We start from the raw sequence: 19,896 nt of genomic DNA, 5'->3' as shown, positions 1-19,896 counted from the left end.
GAGATATACAACCCCTGCAGTATATACAAGCCCAAGCTCTGTAGCTCTTACGGTCTAGGAGGAGTTTGCGTTGTTCCAGACGGACATGGCTATTTCAATTCGTCTCGAATATACATACTTTGTATGGTCGGAGATGCTTCGTTCTATGCGTTGCACACTTCTGACCAAAATTAATATACCCTTTTTGCAAGGGTATAAAAATCACCCAAAATCCAAAAACAAAGACACAGCAACTCGGGTCGAACTTTTAGGGCGTTAACAAATTGTTTTTTATACCCTTGCAAAATGGGTATATTAATTTTGCAAACATAAGCCTTTTTAGATAAAACGTTCTTCCACATTGATGGCTAATGTAGGTAAGGAAAGAGTTACTAAAAAAGTTGCAAGGGTATACAAACTTTGACGCGGTCGAAGTTAGCCCCGGCCCTCTGGATATATCACAATTTTATTTTTGCAATGCCATTCCCAATAATTTATACAGTATAACTAATCTAATTGTTTGGAACTGCCCAAAAGGAACTTACTAGAAAAATATATGTATATGTTGATTAGAATAGATTGCGGGTTATAGACACTTCATTAAATAGACCCTTTATTAAGCGTTAAACAATTGAATCTTCGAAGTGATCCGGCAACTTTGATAAATCCTCAGACTGACATAAAGCCAGCAGAAATTTCTTTTCCGATAGGGAAACAACTGAAAATTTATTCTAGATTTCTCCGTGACTCTTAGAAAACTCTAGAAATATATATGAATTTATTTCGGGACCTTACTTAGTACAATTGTCTGGTGGTCCTACTTTTTATTATGTTGAATATTAGCATTATTAGAAAAATCATAAATAGTTTTAATATTATATATTTATGTTAAATAGTATTTTGGCTTAACCGTTCTTACAGTTCATGGGGTCGATATCCACAACTTTTCCAATCACGTTGTCATCGCCAAGGCTGTGCGTTTTCTTTTTTTTTTTTTTTGGTTGTGTGTCTCAAATTATGTACTTTTTTTGGTCACCACAGATGTTGAGTGGCTGCTGCTGCTCTTTTATGGGTGTCCTTCTTGTGAGTGTTAAAGGTATGCGATTTGTCGTGGTAGCTCTTTAATGACCAACTGCCAGAGACGACGACCAAAAAGAGAAGGAGGAGGGGGAGGAGTAAGAACCCCAAGTGGGAACCGTTATGCTTATGGTTTTGGTTTTGCATGGCGGCACGTGTTTGGAGGTTTTGACCAAGTACCTGTTGTTGGCCCTTTCCATTTACTCAGCACGGCAACGACCACCATCATCCATATATAGCCTTGAACAAAGCAAAACTGAAATTGAACAAATTCCTGACAAATTGGAATTTGGTTTAGTTTTTTTTCTTCTTCTTCCTCTTCTTCTTGTCGCCGGTTTCCCATTCTTGTTGAAATTTGGCAACATTTTTCTTTTTCTGTTGTTTCTGTAAAATTTCCACGCTAGATTTCGTCTCAAATATGAGATGCTTGGACATTATGATTATTTCTGCATTGCACCCGGCCAACCCCCTCCCACCCCATCCGTTTCAATGTTTGCATCTTAGCTGAAAAATGACACTTTACAACAGTTGTAATTTGTTCGTTTTTTGTGTGTTCTGTGTGCTAAGGATGCTAAAATGGGCTGAGGAGTAGGGAGACTAGAAGTATTTTGCAATTATGTCAACAAGGAGTTACATCGGTTTATTTGAACGCATACTTTTAAGAAGAATGTTACCTGTACTGGACGAATTAAACATCATACCTGAACATCAGTTCGGGTTCAGAAGAGGGCACAGCACGATCGAGCAATGCCACCGCATTACGAACGCAATTACTAATGCACTGGAATGCAAAATGTACTGCACAGGAGTATTCCTAGATATTCAGCAAGCATTTGACAAAGTCTGGCATGAAGGCCTACTCTACAAAATTAAAGTGGCTACCTGCACCATACTTTCTAATTCTTAAATCATATTTGAAAAACAGAGTATTTTATGTCCATGAACGTGGGGAATCGTATAGCATAAACACTGCTAATGCCGGTGTCCCCCAAGAAGCGTTTTAGGCCCAGTTTTGTACACGATTTTCACTGCTGATCTTCCTTTTACTAACGCTGTTGAAATAGCAACATATGCTGACGATACTGCAGTCATCGCTACGAGCAGTAACATACTTGATGCGTCAAACAAAATTCAAGAGGAACTTATTGAAGTTTGGCTTCAAAAGTGGAGAATAGTGGTGAATGCTCAGAAATCAGTTCATGTCACATTTTAGCTGAGACCTGGAGAGTGTCCTCCAGTATCGTTGAATGGCTCTATCATCCCACATAGCGAATCGGTGAAATATTTGGGAGTTCACTTGGATCGACGACTTACTTGGAAGTAGTATATCGAGGCAAAGCATAAACAGCCAAAAGAAAAGACCAGGAAAATGTACTGGTTACTCGGACCTCGATCTCAGTTAAGCCTTGAGAACAAAATACTGCTATACAAGGCTGTTCTTAAGCCAATATGGACTTATGCGCTGCAGCTATGGGGTACAGCCAGCAAATCAAACATAGAAATTCTGCAGAGTTATCAGTCTATGACCCTCAGATCGATAACAGGCGCTTGTCGATATATGACCAACGCAGATATACATAAAGATCTCCAAATACCCACTGTCATGGACGACGTGAAATCGCATACAAGTAGATATATCAATAGGCTACATATCCATGAAAACGCTTTAGCATTAAGTCTATTAGATAACTCTGTCACCACAAGACGTCTAAAAAGAACTAATGTCATAGACCTACCATATAGAGAAACAAATAGGTAGTTATTAATATGTAAATTTGTAAATATATGGATTGAGTTCACAGGAGCTTAAACCATCCGGCTATTATTACTTATTTTTAGTCAATTTGTTTATTGCCTATTTTAAGGCAGATCGCAAATAAAATATAAAGAAAAAAAAAATTTTTTAAACCGCCTTTAGTTAATTGGTTAAACTTAAAATTAACTTTCTTTTGGAAAAAAAACCCTTCTTTTGGGCCACAACGAACATTTACAAAAAAAAAACGGGCAAAATTGGTTGATTCCTAAATGACTTATTAAATTACAAATAAACGGTTTACAATTTTATATATATATATATATTATATATTAATGACTGGTTAAAAGCAAACTTTTAATCTTGCAGTTGAATAGAAGTTTTTGTTAAATTGATATCTGGTAAACCCAATTGAAGTACTTAAATTAAAAGTTATATATCGAACATCGAACATTTGACTGACTTCGTTGAAACAGCAGCAAAGAAACCCCAAATAAAATTAAATACATATATATAACCAGATAGTGAAACTTCTGATGATTCCCTGTTGTGCAATTGCCATGGGAATAGCTGCCTTTTTTGTTTCTATGGAAATATTTTGTCGCTTTCGCTATAAGAATCCTTTTCAGGGCTTCATTTGTGATATTTCTTAGATAAAAATATTCGTTGGGGTATATTTTATCGTTTAATCTGAGTAAAGAACTCGAACTTAAATGTGACCCCACTAAACTGTTTTTATGGTTTTTGCTAAGGTAGTTTTATCAAAACATATTTAAATAAACTACAGCCCAAACTTATCCTTTTTCAGGCTGGAAAGTATGCTTCCATGAAAGAAGCTATGTATTTCCCAGTAATATTCTCTATATTAAGGTTATGTCAAAATTTGTATTCAGATTCTTTTAGTAGAAAAGAAGCTTCTTTAACTATTTCGAATAATCGATCCAGTCTTCTAAATTCCAAAAAAAGCAATTCTTAAACTGCCTAGTGCCTAATTCGCCTATACACTGTAGTGACCAGAATGGGTTATGGTTCATAGTTCTACCTCAACCTAGTTAACATCTAAAAGTCCCGAGGTGTTAGTGGACATAGTCCTTTTTACAAGAACTTCGTTTCAGAAGTAGAGGCACTAAGGTTGGGGATAAGTCTTTAACATGAGCCGGATCCTCCGAAAGCGTTATGCTTCGTTGCGCTCATTAGAGTGATTAGGTTCGAGGTTGCGCAGTCTTGCTATGCTCGGGTCTAGCTCGTCGGATTGGTCGGGGTTCTTTCTCCCCTTTTCACACTCACTATTATTAATAAATTTAATTTGGAAGCTTCAGCCACGAAATTCCGAGGCCTAGGCTTACTCTTAGCGCTAGTACGGATATTCGGTACCTTGTTACGGCTGGGACTGTGAAAACATGAATTTAGTTTACCGGGTCAGGGAATCATAACCTTACATAATTATACAAAAAATATCACCTTTTAACTCTTTCACTTTTAACAAATTAACCGAACGGTTCGGTTTCACACTGTACTGGTCTTCAACTTTTGTACCGATATTGGCTAGATAGCCTGGTAATTAACTTTTTTTTTTTTTTTTTTGGGATTGACCACCACCACGTGGCATTACGACTTGAAATTTCTTTAAGTAAAAATCACTATATAATTTATGCAACTTATCGTTTCGGCAGAACAGAATAGAATAAATTTGAGCTTAAGCACGCGTCTTATGCCAAAGAATTTGCGGACAGAGCTTTCTAACGGGTCTTTTCCCAAATGTTGCGACGTGGCGTCTTTTCATTGGGCGATGCGCCTGCATCAGTTAACTGTATTCAAAGCTAAAACTCAACCATGCAATTAAGTTGGCCATGATCATATCAGTGTAACCGTTCTGTTATTTGCTCTTCATGAAAGCGCGGTTGATTTAAAAAAAAAAATAAATTCTCTTCCTTTTGAAAGTTTAATATTTTAGAGAAAAATCCGGTCACTACACCACAGATAATGAAGCGAGATCTCTATCACAACAGCATGATCTGAAAAGACAGGATTTTATCGCTTTTCTTGACTTGAATGTCCTTTAAGTGAAAAACTCCTAGGATTTTGCCGTGGTTGTCTACTAATTCGTAATGAAACGGACTACGTTTCTTCTTTACCGAAACAAAAACAGATGCTAAATTCGCAGAAAACTTCTTAGCTGCATTGCTTTGGGTGAAATTCCTGGCATAAACTTGATCACCAACGTTGAGTTGTATATTTCTACTACGTAAATTATATCTTTGTTCGTTTTTCTCGTGCGTGTGATCGATATTTTCTTGAGCTTTTTGTCTGGCTAGTTGTAGATAATCAGAGTGATGTAACATAGTATCGTCCTTTAACAAATCTAACTTTCTTAACAGAGTATTGTCGTTACCGTTAAGTATCATATTCTGACCGAATGTAAGAAAATATGGTGAAAACCCGGTGCTTCGATGTACGTTATCCCGGAGTGCGCCACAAATAGCGTTCAGATGTACATCCCAGTTGGTATGATCTTCGCCGACATATGCACGAATCGCGGAAAGGATAGATCGATTAAGTCTTTCACTGGCATTAGCTTGTGGCGAGTATATAGCCGTAAACCGATGAGATACACCAAAACTAGTTAAGAAAGCTTCGAAATAACTTGATTTGAATTGGGATCCGTTGTCGGTAAGAATGACTTCGGGCACGCCAAAAGTGTAAAATATGGTTCTTTCCAAAAATTCACAAATCCTTGGCGCAGTAAATTTCTTAATGGGATTCAAAAAATGAAACTTCGTGTTATGGTCGACGATTACGATGAGTCCGATGTTTCCACTCTTAGTTCTAGGATATGGGCCGAGGAGATCTAAATAAAGTTTTTGAAACGGACGTTCAGAAACTAAAGGTTTTCCCATAGGGGGTTTTAGCACAATATTTGGACTCTTCGTTGAACGACAAATATCACAATTGGAAACGTAAGCTCTTATTTGGCTTACCATTTGTGGCCAAAATAAATAACGTTTTAGTTTTTCTACCGTTTTCGCCATTCCACAATGGGCTGAACTTGGTAAATCATGGGCCTGTTGCAAGACTTCTGGTACTAGGGCAGATGGAATCCACAATTTCCATGATGTATCTTCTCGAGACTCTAAGACATTCTTAAAAACAGTTCTTTTATAAACGAATCCTTCTATAACCTTTAAATCAGGAATTTAGCTTGGTTACTTGGTTCAATCAGTTCTAGATATTCTACTGACTTGAAATGTACCGATTGTATATCTACAATAGAAGTACTCATTTCAAGTTCAGATACCTCTAACTCGTTTTGTCTAGATAGCGTGTCAGCGACTACATTTTCCGGGCCCCGCCTGTGTATTATTTTGAAAGAAAAGAATTGCAACTTCATTGACCATCTTGCGAGTCTACCTGATACGTCTTTCTGGCGCATTAACCATTGGAGTGAAGGGTGATCGGTGATAACTACAAAATCTTGTCCTTTGATATATGGACGGAATTTTTTAATACCCTTGATTACTGCTAAACATTCTAGTTACGGAGTAATTTCGCTGGGCTTTTGATAATTTTTCGGACATGTAAGAGAGGGGTGACTCGACACCATCTCGTTCCTGGGCTAAAACGCACCCGATGCCAACAGTGCTTGCGTCGCATAGTAAACTAATTGTTTTGAAAAGTCTGGAGTGATTAGTATTGGTGCAGTGGTTAGACGAGTTTTCAAGTCTTCGAAAGCTAAGGAAGCGAAATCGTTCCACTTTAAGGGACCCCTGGACTTCAATAATTCCGTAAGAGGGAAGGAAATGGTAGCGTAATTTTCGACGAATCGACGATACCAGCCGGATAATCCTAAAAATCGCCTTAACTGCTTTACTGTAGTCGGAGTTGGAAATTCTTTAAAAGGCATCATCTTATATTGATACAACGGTCGATTTGGAATAGAAAATGCAGTATATTGACGTGATTTCTCATCAAGAGGAATTTGCCAGTATGCATGTTTCATATCTAAACCAGTGATATACTGTGCTGCGGGAAGACGACTTAAAATACCGTCGATATGCGGTAAAGGGTAAGCGTCTTTCCTGGTCACTCGATTAACCTCACTCGAATCTAAACACAATCTATTTTTACTTCCTTTCTGAACTAGGACGCAGTTACTGCTCCAGGGACTGTTCGATTCTTCAATAACATCTAGGGCTAACATCATATTTACTTCAGGAAACATAAGATTTTCTTTAGCGGGCGACACGGGCCAAGTTCGTTGTTTTATGGGGACTGCTGAACCGACATCGATTGTATGTTCTATTAGCTTAGTGCGGGCAAGTCCTTCTAATTCGAATGATGGATAGTTTCCTATTATTACATTTAGTCGTTTCTGTTGCTCTGGTGATAAATTATGATACTTCGGTAGTTCTTCTGAGTAATCTGATCCTACATCCAATTCTGTAACTTCTAGAGGTGAAGCGATAAGGTCTAGTAGACCAAACTTCCTAAAGAAATCAATTCCCAGGTAAACGTCTTGTTTAAGTTCTGGAATAATGAATAACTCTACCGTCTTAATGACTTGTCTGTACTTAATTTTGGTTTCAAGTCTACCTACTACTCTACTTGGTGTTCCATTCGCCGTATGGATTCTATCTGAGCACTTTTTATAATTACCGGTTTTTAACAATTCTTGGCAGACATTCCGCCTACACAGCTAATGTTTGCTCCTGAGTCTAGCAAAGCTTTATATTTTCTGTCCTCTATGGTGATTTCCGTATATAATCAATCGTCAAACTGAGTAAAGATGGTTGAAACGATCTTATGGTGGCTAGCGCGAATCGCTTTCCAAAATTTTCTTAACCGTATAGTTGAACGTCTGGGTTTTTTAATATAATTTACATAATCTTTTCCTCCAAATATTCTGTGATTCTGATATTTTGTGATTTCGTTTTCCCCTTGAAGTCGTTTCCTAATCTTTTCCCAAATATCTAAGTCTGTCTGTACATCTTCAAATCGTTTACGAAATTCGACACAAAATTTTTCCCAGGTAAGGTTGCTATGGTTACTATGAAATTTCCAGTACCAATCGCTGGCTTTACCCGTAAATAATAAATATAAATGATCACATAACAGTTGATAGTCGTTATTTAAATTTTGTCGTGTCAGTGATCGTACTCGGGAGATGAAATCTTCCATTCTCATACCCTGCTTTGTACCATCGAATTTAATTCGCCACGTCTGGATAATGCTAGACGCTTTTCCAGGGGAAAAGATTAGGAAACGACTTCAAGGGGAAAACGAAATCACAAAATATCAGAATCACAGAATATTTGGAGGAAAAGATTATGTAAATTATATTAAAAAACCCAGACGTTCAACTATACGGTTAAGAAAATTTTGGAAAGCGATTCGCGCTAGCCACCATAAGATCGTTTCAACCATCTTTACTCAGTTTGACGATTGATTATATACGGAAATCACCATAGAGGACAGAAAATATAAAGCTTTGCTAGACTCAGGAGCAAACATTAGCTGTGTAGGCGGAATGGCTGCCAAGAATCGTTAGAAACCGGTAATTATAAAAAGTGCTCAGATAGAATCCATACGGCGAATGGAACACCAAGTAGAGTAGTAGGTAGACTTGAAACCAAAATTAAGTACAGACAAGTCATTAAGACGGTAGAGTTATTCATTATTCCAGAACTTAAACAAGACGTTTACATGGGAATTGATTTCTTTAGGAAGTTTGGTCTACTAGACCTTATCGCTTCACCTCTAGAAGTTACAGAATTGGATGTAGGATCAGATTACTCAGAAGAACTACCGAAGTATCATAATTTATCACCAGAGCAACAGAAACGACTAAATGTAATAATAGGAAACTATCCATCATTCGAATTAGAAGGACTTGGCCGCACTAAGCTAATAGAACATACAATCGATGTCGGTTCAGCAGTCCCCATAAAACAACGAACTTGGCCCGTGTCGCCCGATAAAGAAAATCTTATGTTTCCTGAAGTAAATATGATGTTAGCCCTAGATGTTATTGAAGAATCGAACAGTCCCTGGAGCAGTAACTGCGTCCTAGTTCAGAAAGGAAGTAAAAATAGATTGTGTTTAGATTCGAGTGAAGTTAGTCGAGTGACCAGGAAAAACGCTTACCCTTTACCGCATATCGACGGTATTTTAAGTCGTCTTCCCGCAGCACAGTATATCACTGGTTTAGATGTGAAACATGCATACTGGCAAATTCCTCTTGATGAGAAATCACGTCAATATACTGCATTTTCTATTCCAAATCGACCGTTGTATCAATATAAGATGATGCCTTTTAAAGAATTTCCAACTCCGACTACAGTAAAGCAGTTAAGACGATTTTTAGGATTATCCGGCTGGTATCGTCGATTCGTCGAAAATTACGCTACCATTTCCTTCCCTCTTACGGAATTATTGAAGTCCAGGGGTCCCTTAAAGTGGAACGATTTCGCTTCCTTAGCTTTCGAAGACTTGAAAACTCGTCTAACCACTGCACCAATACTAATCACTCCAGACTTTTCAAAACAATTAGTTTACTATGCGACGCAAGCACTGTTGGCATCGGGTGCGTTTTAGCCCATGAACGAGATGGTGTCGAGTCACCCCTCTCTTACATGTCCGAAAAATTATCAAAAGCCCAGCGAAATTACTCCGTAACTAGAATGTTTAGCAGTAATCAAGGGTATTAAAAAATTCCGTCCATATATCAAAGGACAAGATTTTGTAGTTATCACCGATCACCCTTCACTCCAATGGTTAATGCGCCAGAAAGACGTATCAGGTAGACTCGCAAGATGGTCAATGAAGTTGCAATTCTTTTCTTTCAAAATAATACACAGTCGGGGCCCGGAAAATGTAGTCGCTGACACGCTATCTAGACAAAACGAGTTAGAGGTATCTGAACTTGAAATGAGTACTTCTATTGTAGATATACAATCGGTACATTTCAAGTCAGTAGAATATCTAGAACTGATTGAACCAAGTAACCAAGCTAAATTCCTGATTTAAAGGTTATAGAAGGATTCGTTTATAAAAGAACTGTTTTTAACAATGTCGTAGAGTCTCGAGAAAATACATCATGGAAATTGTGGATTCCATCTGCCCTAGTACCAGAAGTCTTGCAACAGGCCCATGATTTACCAAGTTCAGCCCATTGTGGAATGGCGAAAACGGTAGAAAAACTAAAACGTTATTTATTTTGGCCACAAATGGTGAGCCAAATAAGAGCTTACGTTTCCAATTGTGATATTTGTCGTTCAACGAAGAGTCCAAACATTGTGCTAAAACCCCCTATGGGAAAACCTTTATTTAGATCTCCTCGGCCCATATCCTAGAACTAAGAGTGGAAACATCGGACTCATCGTAATCGTCGACCATAACACGAAGTTTCATTTTTTGAATCCCATTAAGAAATTAACTGCGCCAAGGATTTGTGAATTTTTGGAAAGAACCATATTTTACACTTTTGGCGTGCCCGAAGTCATTCTTACCGACAACGGATCCCAATTCAAATCAAGTTATTTCGAAGCTTTCTTAACTAGTTTTGGTGTATCTCATCGGTTTACGGCTATATACTCGCCACAAGCTAATGCCAGTGAAAGACTTAATCGATCTATCCTTTCCGCGATTCGTGCATATGTCGGCGAAGATCATACCAACTGGGATGTACATCTGAACGCTATTTGTGGCGCACTCCGGGATAACGTACATCGAAGCACCGGGTTTTCACCATATTTTCTTACATTCGGTCAGAATATGGTACTTAACGGTAACGACAATACTCTGTTAAGAAAGTTAGATTTGTTAAAGGACGATACTATGTTACATCACTCTGATTATCTACAACTAGCCAGACAAAAAGCTCAAGAAAATATCGATCACACGCACGAGAAAAACGAACAAAGATATAATTTACGTAGTAGAAATATACAACTCAACGTTGGTGATCAAGTTTATGCCAGGAATTTCACCCAAAGCAATGCAGCTAAGAAGTTTTCTGCGAATTTAGCATCTGTTTTTGTTTCGGTAAAGAAGAAACGTAGTCCGTTTCATTACGAATTAGTAGACAACCACGGCAAAATCCTAGGAGTTTTTCACTTAAAGGACATTCAAGTCAAGAAAAAGCGATAAAATCCTGTCTTTTCAGATCATGCTGTTGTGATAGAGATCTCGCTTCATTATCTGTGGTGTAGTGACCGGATTTTTCTCTAAAATATTAAACTTTCAAAAGGAAGAGAATTTATTTTTTTTTTAAATCAACCGCGCTTTCATGAAGAGCAAATAACAGAACGGTTACACTGATATGATCATGGCCAACTTAATTGCATGGTTGAGTTTTAGCTTTGTATACAGTTAACTGATGCAGGCGCATCGCCCAATGAAAAGACGCCACGTCGCAACATTTGGGAAAAGACCCGTTAGAAAGCTCTGTCCGCAAATTCTTTGGCATAAGACGCGTGCTTAAGCTCAAATTTATTCTATTCTGTTCTGCCGAAACGATAAGTTGCATAAATTATATAGTGATTTTTACTTAAAGAAATTTCAAGTCGTAATGCCACGTGGTGGTGGTCAATCCCAAAAAAAAAAAATAAAAAAGTTAATTACCAGGCTATCTAGCCAATATCGGTACAAAAGTTGAAGACCAGTACAGTGTGAAACCGAACCGTTCGGTTAATTTGTTAAAAGTGAAAGAGTTAAAAGGTGATATTTTTTGTATAATTATGTAAGGTTATGATTCCCTGACCCGGTAAACTAAATTCATGTTTTCACAGTCCCAGCCGTAACAAGGTACCGAATATCCGTACTAGCGCTAAGAGTAAGCCTAGGCCTCGGAATTTCGTGGCTGAAGCTTCCAAATTAAATTTATTAATAATAGTGAGTGTGAAAAGGGGAGAAAGAACCCCGACCAATCCGACGAGCTAGACCCGAGCATAGCAAGACTGCGCAACCTCGAACCTAATCACTCTAATGAGCGCAACGAAGCATAACGCTTTCGGAGGATCCGGCTCATGTTAAAGACTTATCCCCAACCTTAGTGCCTCTACTTCTGAAACGAAGTTCTTGTAAAAAGGACTATGTCCACTAACACCTCGGGACTTTTAGATGTTAACTAGGTTGAGGTAGAACTATGAACCATAACCCATTCTGGTCACTACAGTGTATAGGCGAATTAGGCACTAGGCAAATTTCCAAAATTTTCTTAACCGTATAGTTGAACGTCTGGGTTTTTTAATATAATTTACATAATCTTTTCCTCCAAATATTCTGTGATTCTGATATTTTGTGATTTCGTTTTCCCCTTGAAGTCGTTTCCTAATCTTTTCCCAAATATCTAAGTCTGTCTCTACATCTTCAAATCGTTTACGAAATTCGACACAAAATTTTTCCCAGGTAAGGTTGCTATGGTTACTATGAAATTTCCAGTACCAATCGCTGGCTTTACCCGTAAATAATAAATATAAATGATCACATAACAGTTGATAGTCGTTATTTAAATTTTGTCGTGTCAGTGATCGTACTCGGGAGATGAAATCTTCCATTCTCATACCCTGCTTTGTACCATCGAATTTAATTCGCCACGTCTGGATAATGCTAGACGCTTTTCCAGGGGAAATGCAACTAAGTGATCTAAGTTGATCTCTGCTCGTTCCTGAATTGTCTAGGTCTACTCTTGGTCTTTGGAAGGTTTCTGATTCTTCTCTATTAGGGCTTTGTCTGATTGCTTGTTGTTGGCTAAGTTGAAGTGAAGCTAGATGCTTTTGTATGGAAGCCTCAATATTCTGACTTAATAAGTTGGACAAATCTTGCACTATCTTTACTTGCTGACTGTCAATAGCCGAGTTGATATAATTCGTTATTTCGACCTGCGAATTTGCATTGAAAGCATCAAGTCTACTCTCTACTTGCTTTTGTTGCGATCTAGTATTAACTCCGGGTTTGCTGCCGTATTTAGGTCTGCCTTTGCCTCTGTAGGGTTTTGTAGCTGATTTCCTTACATTTTCGTTAGAAGTATTAACACTTGCTGATCCTAACGCTAGAGAATTTAATTCTGCTGCTAATGTGTTGTTGGAAAATGTTAGTTGTACAGGAATACAACTAGTCGCACATGTCGGACAGGCTGCAGTTGTCTTCAGATGCTCCAGAAGACATTTCTTGTGGAATCTGTGTCTACATGGTGCGTTTGCTATCAGATCCGTCGCGTTCATTACTTCATTACATATACCGCAAAATGGATCTTCTATTGCCGGCTGGGCTATATTTTCATTACTACGAAACATTTTAAATGTGTATGTTCCAATCATTTTTACTAAATAAAAAAAAAACTTTTCCCAATATCACTAAGGTCTGCTTTTCCTCTTGCTCAACTTGTTCATAGATGTCTAATCTTTATCTGGATCCAAATGTTTGTTTTCTTCTTTGGTCTTACTGTATTTGCCGATTTGAAAGTGGATAAGCTTGAATGACTCGACTATATCCGAAACTCTCCAGAACATAGTAATTCCAAAATAAATCCTCCATGCCTATCTAAACCAAATTTTTACTACCATAGCATTTCCTGAAATATAAGGCTAGGCTATCACGAAACTCACTTGGTCGACCAATCCTCATTCCGGAATTGCAATCGCATTTCCAAAGATCGTACTCGTGCGAATTAAGATTGAGTCTGTTCTGGTTGAGTGTTAAATCAAGACTGCTTTATTGAATCAAATCATATTCTGGTTTGGCTTACATCTAAGTGTTTATAATGTTTTCTTCTGGTCACTTTTCTTGTGACACTCTATGTTTAGGGAAACTGTCACTTATCTTGTGACACTCTATGTTTAGGGAAACTGTCACTTATCTTGTGACACTCTATGTTTAATGGAATGGTATTGTTTATGTTTACATTAATGTGGAGTGTAGACCTCATGGGTCGGCTGTTATAGGAAGTGTTGCCGAAATTCGGGCCTGCGAATAAACTTCGTACCACTGTAACACAAAACGGAACTCTGTCCGAACAAACAGAATGACGCGGTACTTTATTATACATAAGTAGACACATAAGCGCGAAAATACGCAGCTGCATTGATCTAAGTACATACATAAGAACCGCGTGTTCAGTTGTTTTTTCGTAGCCAAGAGGCCAAGACTAGAGTAAGTGGAATGAGATTGTATAATTATTAGTTATAAGAAATTTGTAAAATAACCTGAAATTACTTGCAGAATTAAAAAGCTTACGCTGACCTAACTTGAGGATTAAATGGATTAAATTTATTTCAAAGGCACTGGCGGAGCTAGATTAACTAGTCGAACGAGCAACAATTCTTTTTAATTTCTACCGGTGAAATTCTTTTTTAATTCTATGGTGAAATTCTTTTAATTTCTACGTGAAATTAAATTCACTCTTTCGTAAAGAATTCTGAGCAAATTCTTTAATTCCTACGGTGTAGTAGAGCTACGGAGACCTAAAGAGGAGGGACTAATACAAATCCCAAGGAAAGAACAAATTTTAATTTTACCACGCGTAAAATTACGTACATATAGACATGGCAACGACTGGAAACTGTGGTCTGTGCCAGGAGCCGGCCAACCAGGAAATGCTCACATGCTCCAGGTGTGCATCTAAATTCCACTGCACCTGCTGCGGATCGGAAAACAGTGCCACCTCGAGTTCCTGGATGTGCGAGACATGTCGCCACGTGTGTGATGAAGGTGAACATAACCTCGAAACTGAATCCCATTTCAAGGTTAACCACCCAGGCAACAAAGATCAACACGTGGAAGATGAAGCAATGCCGGAAGATCAGCAAATACTTTTGCAACAATTAGAGGACGAAATGTGCCTCGAAAGGGAATATCTGCGCCGTAAGTACGCCCTACTCAACCCGAGAGTACAGTCAAACGGAGAAGCGAAGGATCATCCACAACACGCTGCTGGAATACATCGATACATAATGATGACGAATGATAGTGCAACCAATACTCCACAGGCGACGAGTACCAGAGCGCAGAGCATGCCGTGCAAAACCAACGGCATAACACCACAACAAGTAGCTGCTCGACAATCAATGCCGAGGGAATTACCAGTTTTCAAAGGAGATCCAAGAGAATGGCAACTTTTCATAAGCACCTATGAAACTAGCACCCGGATCGGTGGATACAGCAACGAGGAGAACGCTATGCGTCTGCAGAGATGTCTGAAAGGTAGGGCCCTTGAAGCCGTGCGAGACAGCCTACTGTTCCCAGAAATGCTGCCGAGCGTTATAAGTACTTTGAGAATGTACTTTGGACGCCCGGAACACATAATAAAACTGTTGATGGAGAATGTGCGAAATTTGCCTCCTCCAAAGGGCAAGCTAGAACCGCTGATCGAGTTTGCATTTGCGGTGAAAAATATGTGCGCTAGCATTAGGGCAAGCAAGCTAGATGCGCACCTGAACAACCCTACGTTATTACAAGAGCTTATCGAGAAGACGGGACCTGATATGATGCTTAACTGGGCTCTACATTCAAAATCCATACCCTACCCGAACATACAGCACCTAGCGGATTGGTTGTTTGAATTGGCGGAAGCGGCGAGTCGCGTATCTACGCCCAACATATTACTAGAAAGCGACAAGAAGAGAATCAACAGAGGAGTGATGCATACACATACCGCAGCGCCTACAGATAGCCCTAAAAACACAGTCTGTGCGATATGCAAAGGACACCACAAACCAGTGTCTTGCGAAAAGTTGTTGCGGATGTCAGTCGAAGCCAGGTGGAACGCGATAAAAAACCATCACCTATGTGCTCAGTGCCTCAAAAACCACAAGGGATCCTGCTGGCGTCGCGTAGATTGCGACATAAATGGCTGCAAAGCAAAACATCACCGTCTCCTTCATAAGGACGTGACGGAAAGCGTTCTGCACAATCATCGTGGGTCACTAACCAACCAGCCAGAATGCTATGTTCGAATCGTTCCAGTCACTTTGCACTCCAATTCGAAATCCGTCGATATCTACGCATTTATGGATGACGGATCGACTCTAACACTTGTAGAAGAAAAAATTGGCTGATGCGCTCGAAGTGAAAGGTTTCGCCAATCCACTATGCATTAGATGGACCGGCGATGTTAGTCGGCAGGAGCCGGAATAAAAGCAGCTGAACTTGAAAATCTCAAAACAAGGACTGGGCAATAAATTGTTTAAAGTAAATGAAGTCTGTACGGTTAAGTCCATTGGTCTTTCAGCCGAGACGATGATAGCAGATAGGATAAAACAGAGATATCCGCATTTAAAAAACCTGCCTATCCCGAGCTTCATTAACGCAATGCCTCAAATGATAATCGGCAGTAATAATCCGAATCTCATAGCTTCGCTAAAGGTGCGCGAAGGAAAATGGCAGCAACCAATAGCTGCAAAAACGAGACTAGGATGGACTATATATGGCAAATCGGGACGATCTGGGGGAGGACTCAACCTGCATCGCTGTCAATGCGATCTGGATTTGCATGAGATGGTTAAAAAACATTTGCTAACGGAGGAAAAATCACCGCCGATATTTACCAAGTCCCCTGATGAAGAGCGATCTCTACAGATTCTGGAGGACACTGTTAGTTACAGCTCGCGGACGTACACCACGGGATTGCTTTGGAAAGATGGCCCCCGTGTATTTCCAAATAGCCTGCCGGTAGCAAAACGACGACTCTTATGCATGCAAAAGAAAATGGCAGCAGACCCTCCTTTTGCGAATGAGCTACATAATCAAATACAAAACTTGATAGCCAAAGGCTATGCCAGAAAGTTGCGAGAGGAAGAAATCAGGGAGAAACCCGAAAACGCATGGTACTTACCCATTTTTACTGTACGAAACCCACATAAACCTGACAGGGTCAGATTGGTGTGGGACGCGGCAGCTCAATCATCAGGAGTAGCCCTAAATGACTTTCTTCTAAAGGGGCCCGATTTGCTCGTGCCCTTGCTGCAGATTATATACAACTTTAGGATGAAAGCAATCGGCGTGAGCGGTGACATCGCCGAAATGTTCCATCGAATAGCAGTACGAGAAGAAGACGCTAAAGCACAACGATTCCTATGGCAAAATCAGACAACCGGAGTCGTAGAAACTTTCCAATTAAATGTGTTGACATTTGGAGCCACGTGCTCACCCTGTATAGCGCACTATGTGCGCGACTTGAACGCTAAGAAACACGCGGACGAGTTTCCTGCGGCAGCTAAAGCTATTCAGTCAAGTCACTATGTAGACGACTACATCGATTCATGCCATTCAGAAGAAGAAGCCATTACATTAGCGAAGGAAGTTAGAGAAGTGCACGCACGCGGGGGCTTCCATATGCGCAAGTGGTGTTCGAACTCCAAACGGGTACTCGCTGCACTTTGCGACACAACAACCTACGACGAAAAACAGTTCTTTAACAGTGAAGAGATACACTCTTATGAGAAAATATTGGGCATGCGGTGGAGCCCACATCAAGATGCCTTCACCTATGCACTAAAGTTTGTACGCCTGAAGCGCAACATAATAGCGACAAAAGTCGCACCAACCAAAAGGGAAATTTTACAAGTTTTGATGTCAGTTTTTGACCCCATGGGTTTTGTATCCTGTATAATGATGTATCTCAAAATACTGCTTCAACAAGTTTGGCGATCGAAGATTGATTGGGATGAGGAAATACCACCCAATCTGCAGGATATGTGGCAATCATGGCTGTCCTTTTTACCCTTGATAGAGAACGTGCGAATTCCGAGATGCTATTTTAAAAATTGGCATGCAAAAGACTGCCGAGTTCAAATTCACGTATTCGTGGATGCGGGAGAAGACGCCTACGTTGCGTATTTCCGTATCGAACAAAATAACCAAATACTTTTGAGTCTCGTTTCAGCCAAATCCAAGGTAGCTCCGTTGCAGCCGCTTTCGATACCCCGCTTGGAGCTACAGGCAGCAGTAACTGGAGCGCGACTGATGAAAAATATAATAGCACAACATGAAATCGACTTTGAGGAATGTTACTTATGGACCGACTCGAAAACGGTTCTAGCGTGGCTCATTGGAGATCCACGACGATATCAACAATATGTAATGTTTAGGATAGCCGAGATATGTGAGCTCACAGATGCCAGAAACTGGAGATGGGTACCAAGCAAACTAAATGTTGCGGACATCGCCACCAAACGACAACATAGGCTTGAAACATATACACAATGGTTCGAAGGACCCAAATTCCTAAAACTACCGCCGGCTGATTGGCCGACGGAAACTACCAATGAAAGGACAGCCACTGAGGAACTGCGTCCTCGTTTCCTTCACATGCGAAGGGAATCAGTAAGAATCAATTACGAGTACTTTTCAAAATGGAATCGATTGACAAGGGCAATTGCATGTTGGCTTGCCTATAAGAGGAAATTGATCAAGAAAATACGTATATCAAAGCCAGAATGTTTCTTTACCGGAACATACAACAAGAATGTTACAACGAAGAGTACACAGCCATCGAAAACGGCCACCACGTTTGCCGGAGCAGTCCACTATGGAGGTTACAACTCTTTCTAAATGACCATGGGGTATTGTGTGTACGCGATAGAGCCAGTCGCTTCGCTGGCATCCCTGAAGGACGAATCGCTCTACCCACCCAACACTGGGTTACAAAGCTGATAGTCCGGCACTACCATGAAAAATATTATCACATGAATCATGAGACAACAGTAAATGAGGTGAGGCAAAAATATTTTATTCCAAAACTAAGACCTCTCCTTAAAGGGATTCGTCGAAATTGCCAACAATGTAAGCTGAGTAGTGCTCGACCCAGATTGAGATCGTGCATAGTCTAACCACAAACTCATGCCTAATGGGCTTAAGACGCCATATATCGCGCCGAGGCATACCAAAGGAAATATATAGCGATAACGGGACTAATTTTCGAGGGACCGATGCCTTTCTTAGAGACAAACTTCAACTGGAAGATGCAAAAATGCACCGAGAATTGTCGCAGCAGGAAATATCGTGGTACTTCAACCCACCGTCAGCTCCTCACATGGGAGGAGCCTGGGAGCGCTTAGTGCGTTCCGTTAAAACCGTGTTATACCGTATAACACCAAATCAAAAATTCTCAGATGAAAGTCTTCTTACCGCAATGGCAGAGGTGGAAATGACGGTCAACTCCAGGCCCCTGACATACGTGTCCCTGGACGACGAAGACCAAGAAGCTCTTACGCCAAATCACCTGTTGCTTGGCTCATCAAATGGAGAAAAACCGATTTGCGATCCGGAACAAATCGACTATAAATGGTCGCTCCGCCAGAGTGAGATGTTCGCCAACCTATTTTGGAAACGCTGGGTCAAAGAGATGCTACCAAACATAACACGAAGGTCCAAGTGGCATAAAAAAGTAAAGCCAATTGGTGTAGGCGATATTGTACTTATAGTGGACGAAAATCAGCGCGTAATACCTGGACAAAGGGTCGAGTGGTCGAAGTGACCACCGCAGAAGATGGTCAAGTCCGGCAGGCGAAGGTACAGACACAACTAGGTGTCCTCTCCAGACCAGCAGTAAAGTTAGCAGTCCTCGATGTCGGGAAAAATGAAGCAAGCTCCAGTGGCTCGCTTGCTGGGAGGGGAATGTTGCCGAAATTCGGGCCTGCGAATAAACTTCGTACCACTGTAACACAAAACGGAACTCTGTCCGAACAAACAGAATGACGCTCTTTAAAAACTTTAAAACTCTCTCTCTCTCATTCTACTCTTGCGGTACTTTATTATACATAAGCAGACACATAAGCGCGAAAATACGCAGCTGCATTGATCTAAGTACATACATAAGAACCGCGTGTTCAGTTGTTTTTTCGTAGCCAAGAGGCCAAGACTAGAGTAAGTGGAATGAGATTGTATAATTATTAGTTATAAGAAATTTGTAAAATAACCTGAAATTACTTGCAGAATTAAAAAGCTTACGCTGACCTAACTTGAGGATTAAATGGATTAAATTTATTTCAAAGGCACTGGCGGAGCTAGATTAACTAGTCGAACGAGCAACAGGAAGTGTTGCTAATGGCATAACTCCTCCCCTCTGAGAGTATGAATTCTCCTGAATTCTG

At 40.0% G+C, this 19,896-nt stretch overlaps 2 protein-coding genes across 2 annotated transcripts; both read left to right on the top strand.

Moving 5' to 3' along the window:
* The first annotated feature begins 16,114 nt into the window (after positions 1–16,114).
* Positions 16,115–18,355, top strand: LOC137579561 (uncharacterized). The gene has a single exon (XM_068293346.1). It carries the CDS (start codon positions 16,115–16,117, stop codon positions 18,353–18,355), a length of 2,241 nt encoding a protein of 746 aa, XP_068149447.1.
* Positions 18,356–18,773: 418 nt separating this feature from the next.
* On the top strand, positions 18,774–19,280 carry LOC137579560 (uncharacterized). Its single transcript, XM_068293345.1, has one exon. It carries the CDS (start codon positions 18,774–18,776, stop codon positions 19,278–19,280), a length of 507 nt encoding a protein of 168 aa, XP_068149446.1.
* The last annotated feature ends 616 nt before the right edge of the window (positions 19,281–19,896 follow it).

The sequence above is a fragment of the Drosophila tropicalis genome, unplaced genomic scaffold, assembly GCF_018151085.1.
Source record: "Drosophila tropicalis isolate 14030-0801.00 unplaced genomic scaffold, ASM1815108v1 contig_700, whole genome shotgun sequence".
In the NCBI taxonomy this organism is placed as follows: domain Eukaryota; kingdom Metazoa; phylum Arthropoda; class Insecta; order Diptera; family Drosophilidae; genus Drosophila; species Drosophila tropicalis.
The sequence above is the reverse complement of the archived record's forward strand: the minus strand, read 5'-3'. Positions and strand labels throughout refer to the sequence as shown.

Bases quoted from the DNA above. Each gene is read 5' to 3' on its own strand.
- LOC137579560 (XM_068293345.1), top strand. From the start codon at position 18,774: ATGCACCGAGAATTGTCGCAGCAGGAAATATCGTGGTACTTCAACCCA.
- LOC137579561 (XM_068293346.1), top strand. From the start codon at position 16,115: ATGCCTCAAATGATAATCGGCAGTAATAATCCGAATCTCATAGCTTCG.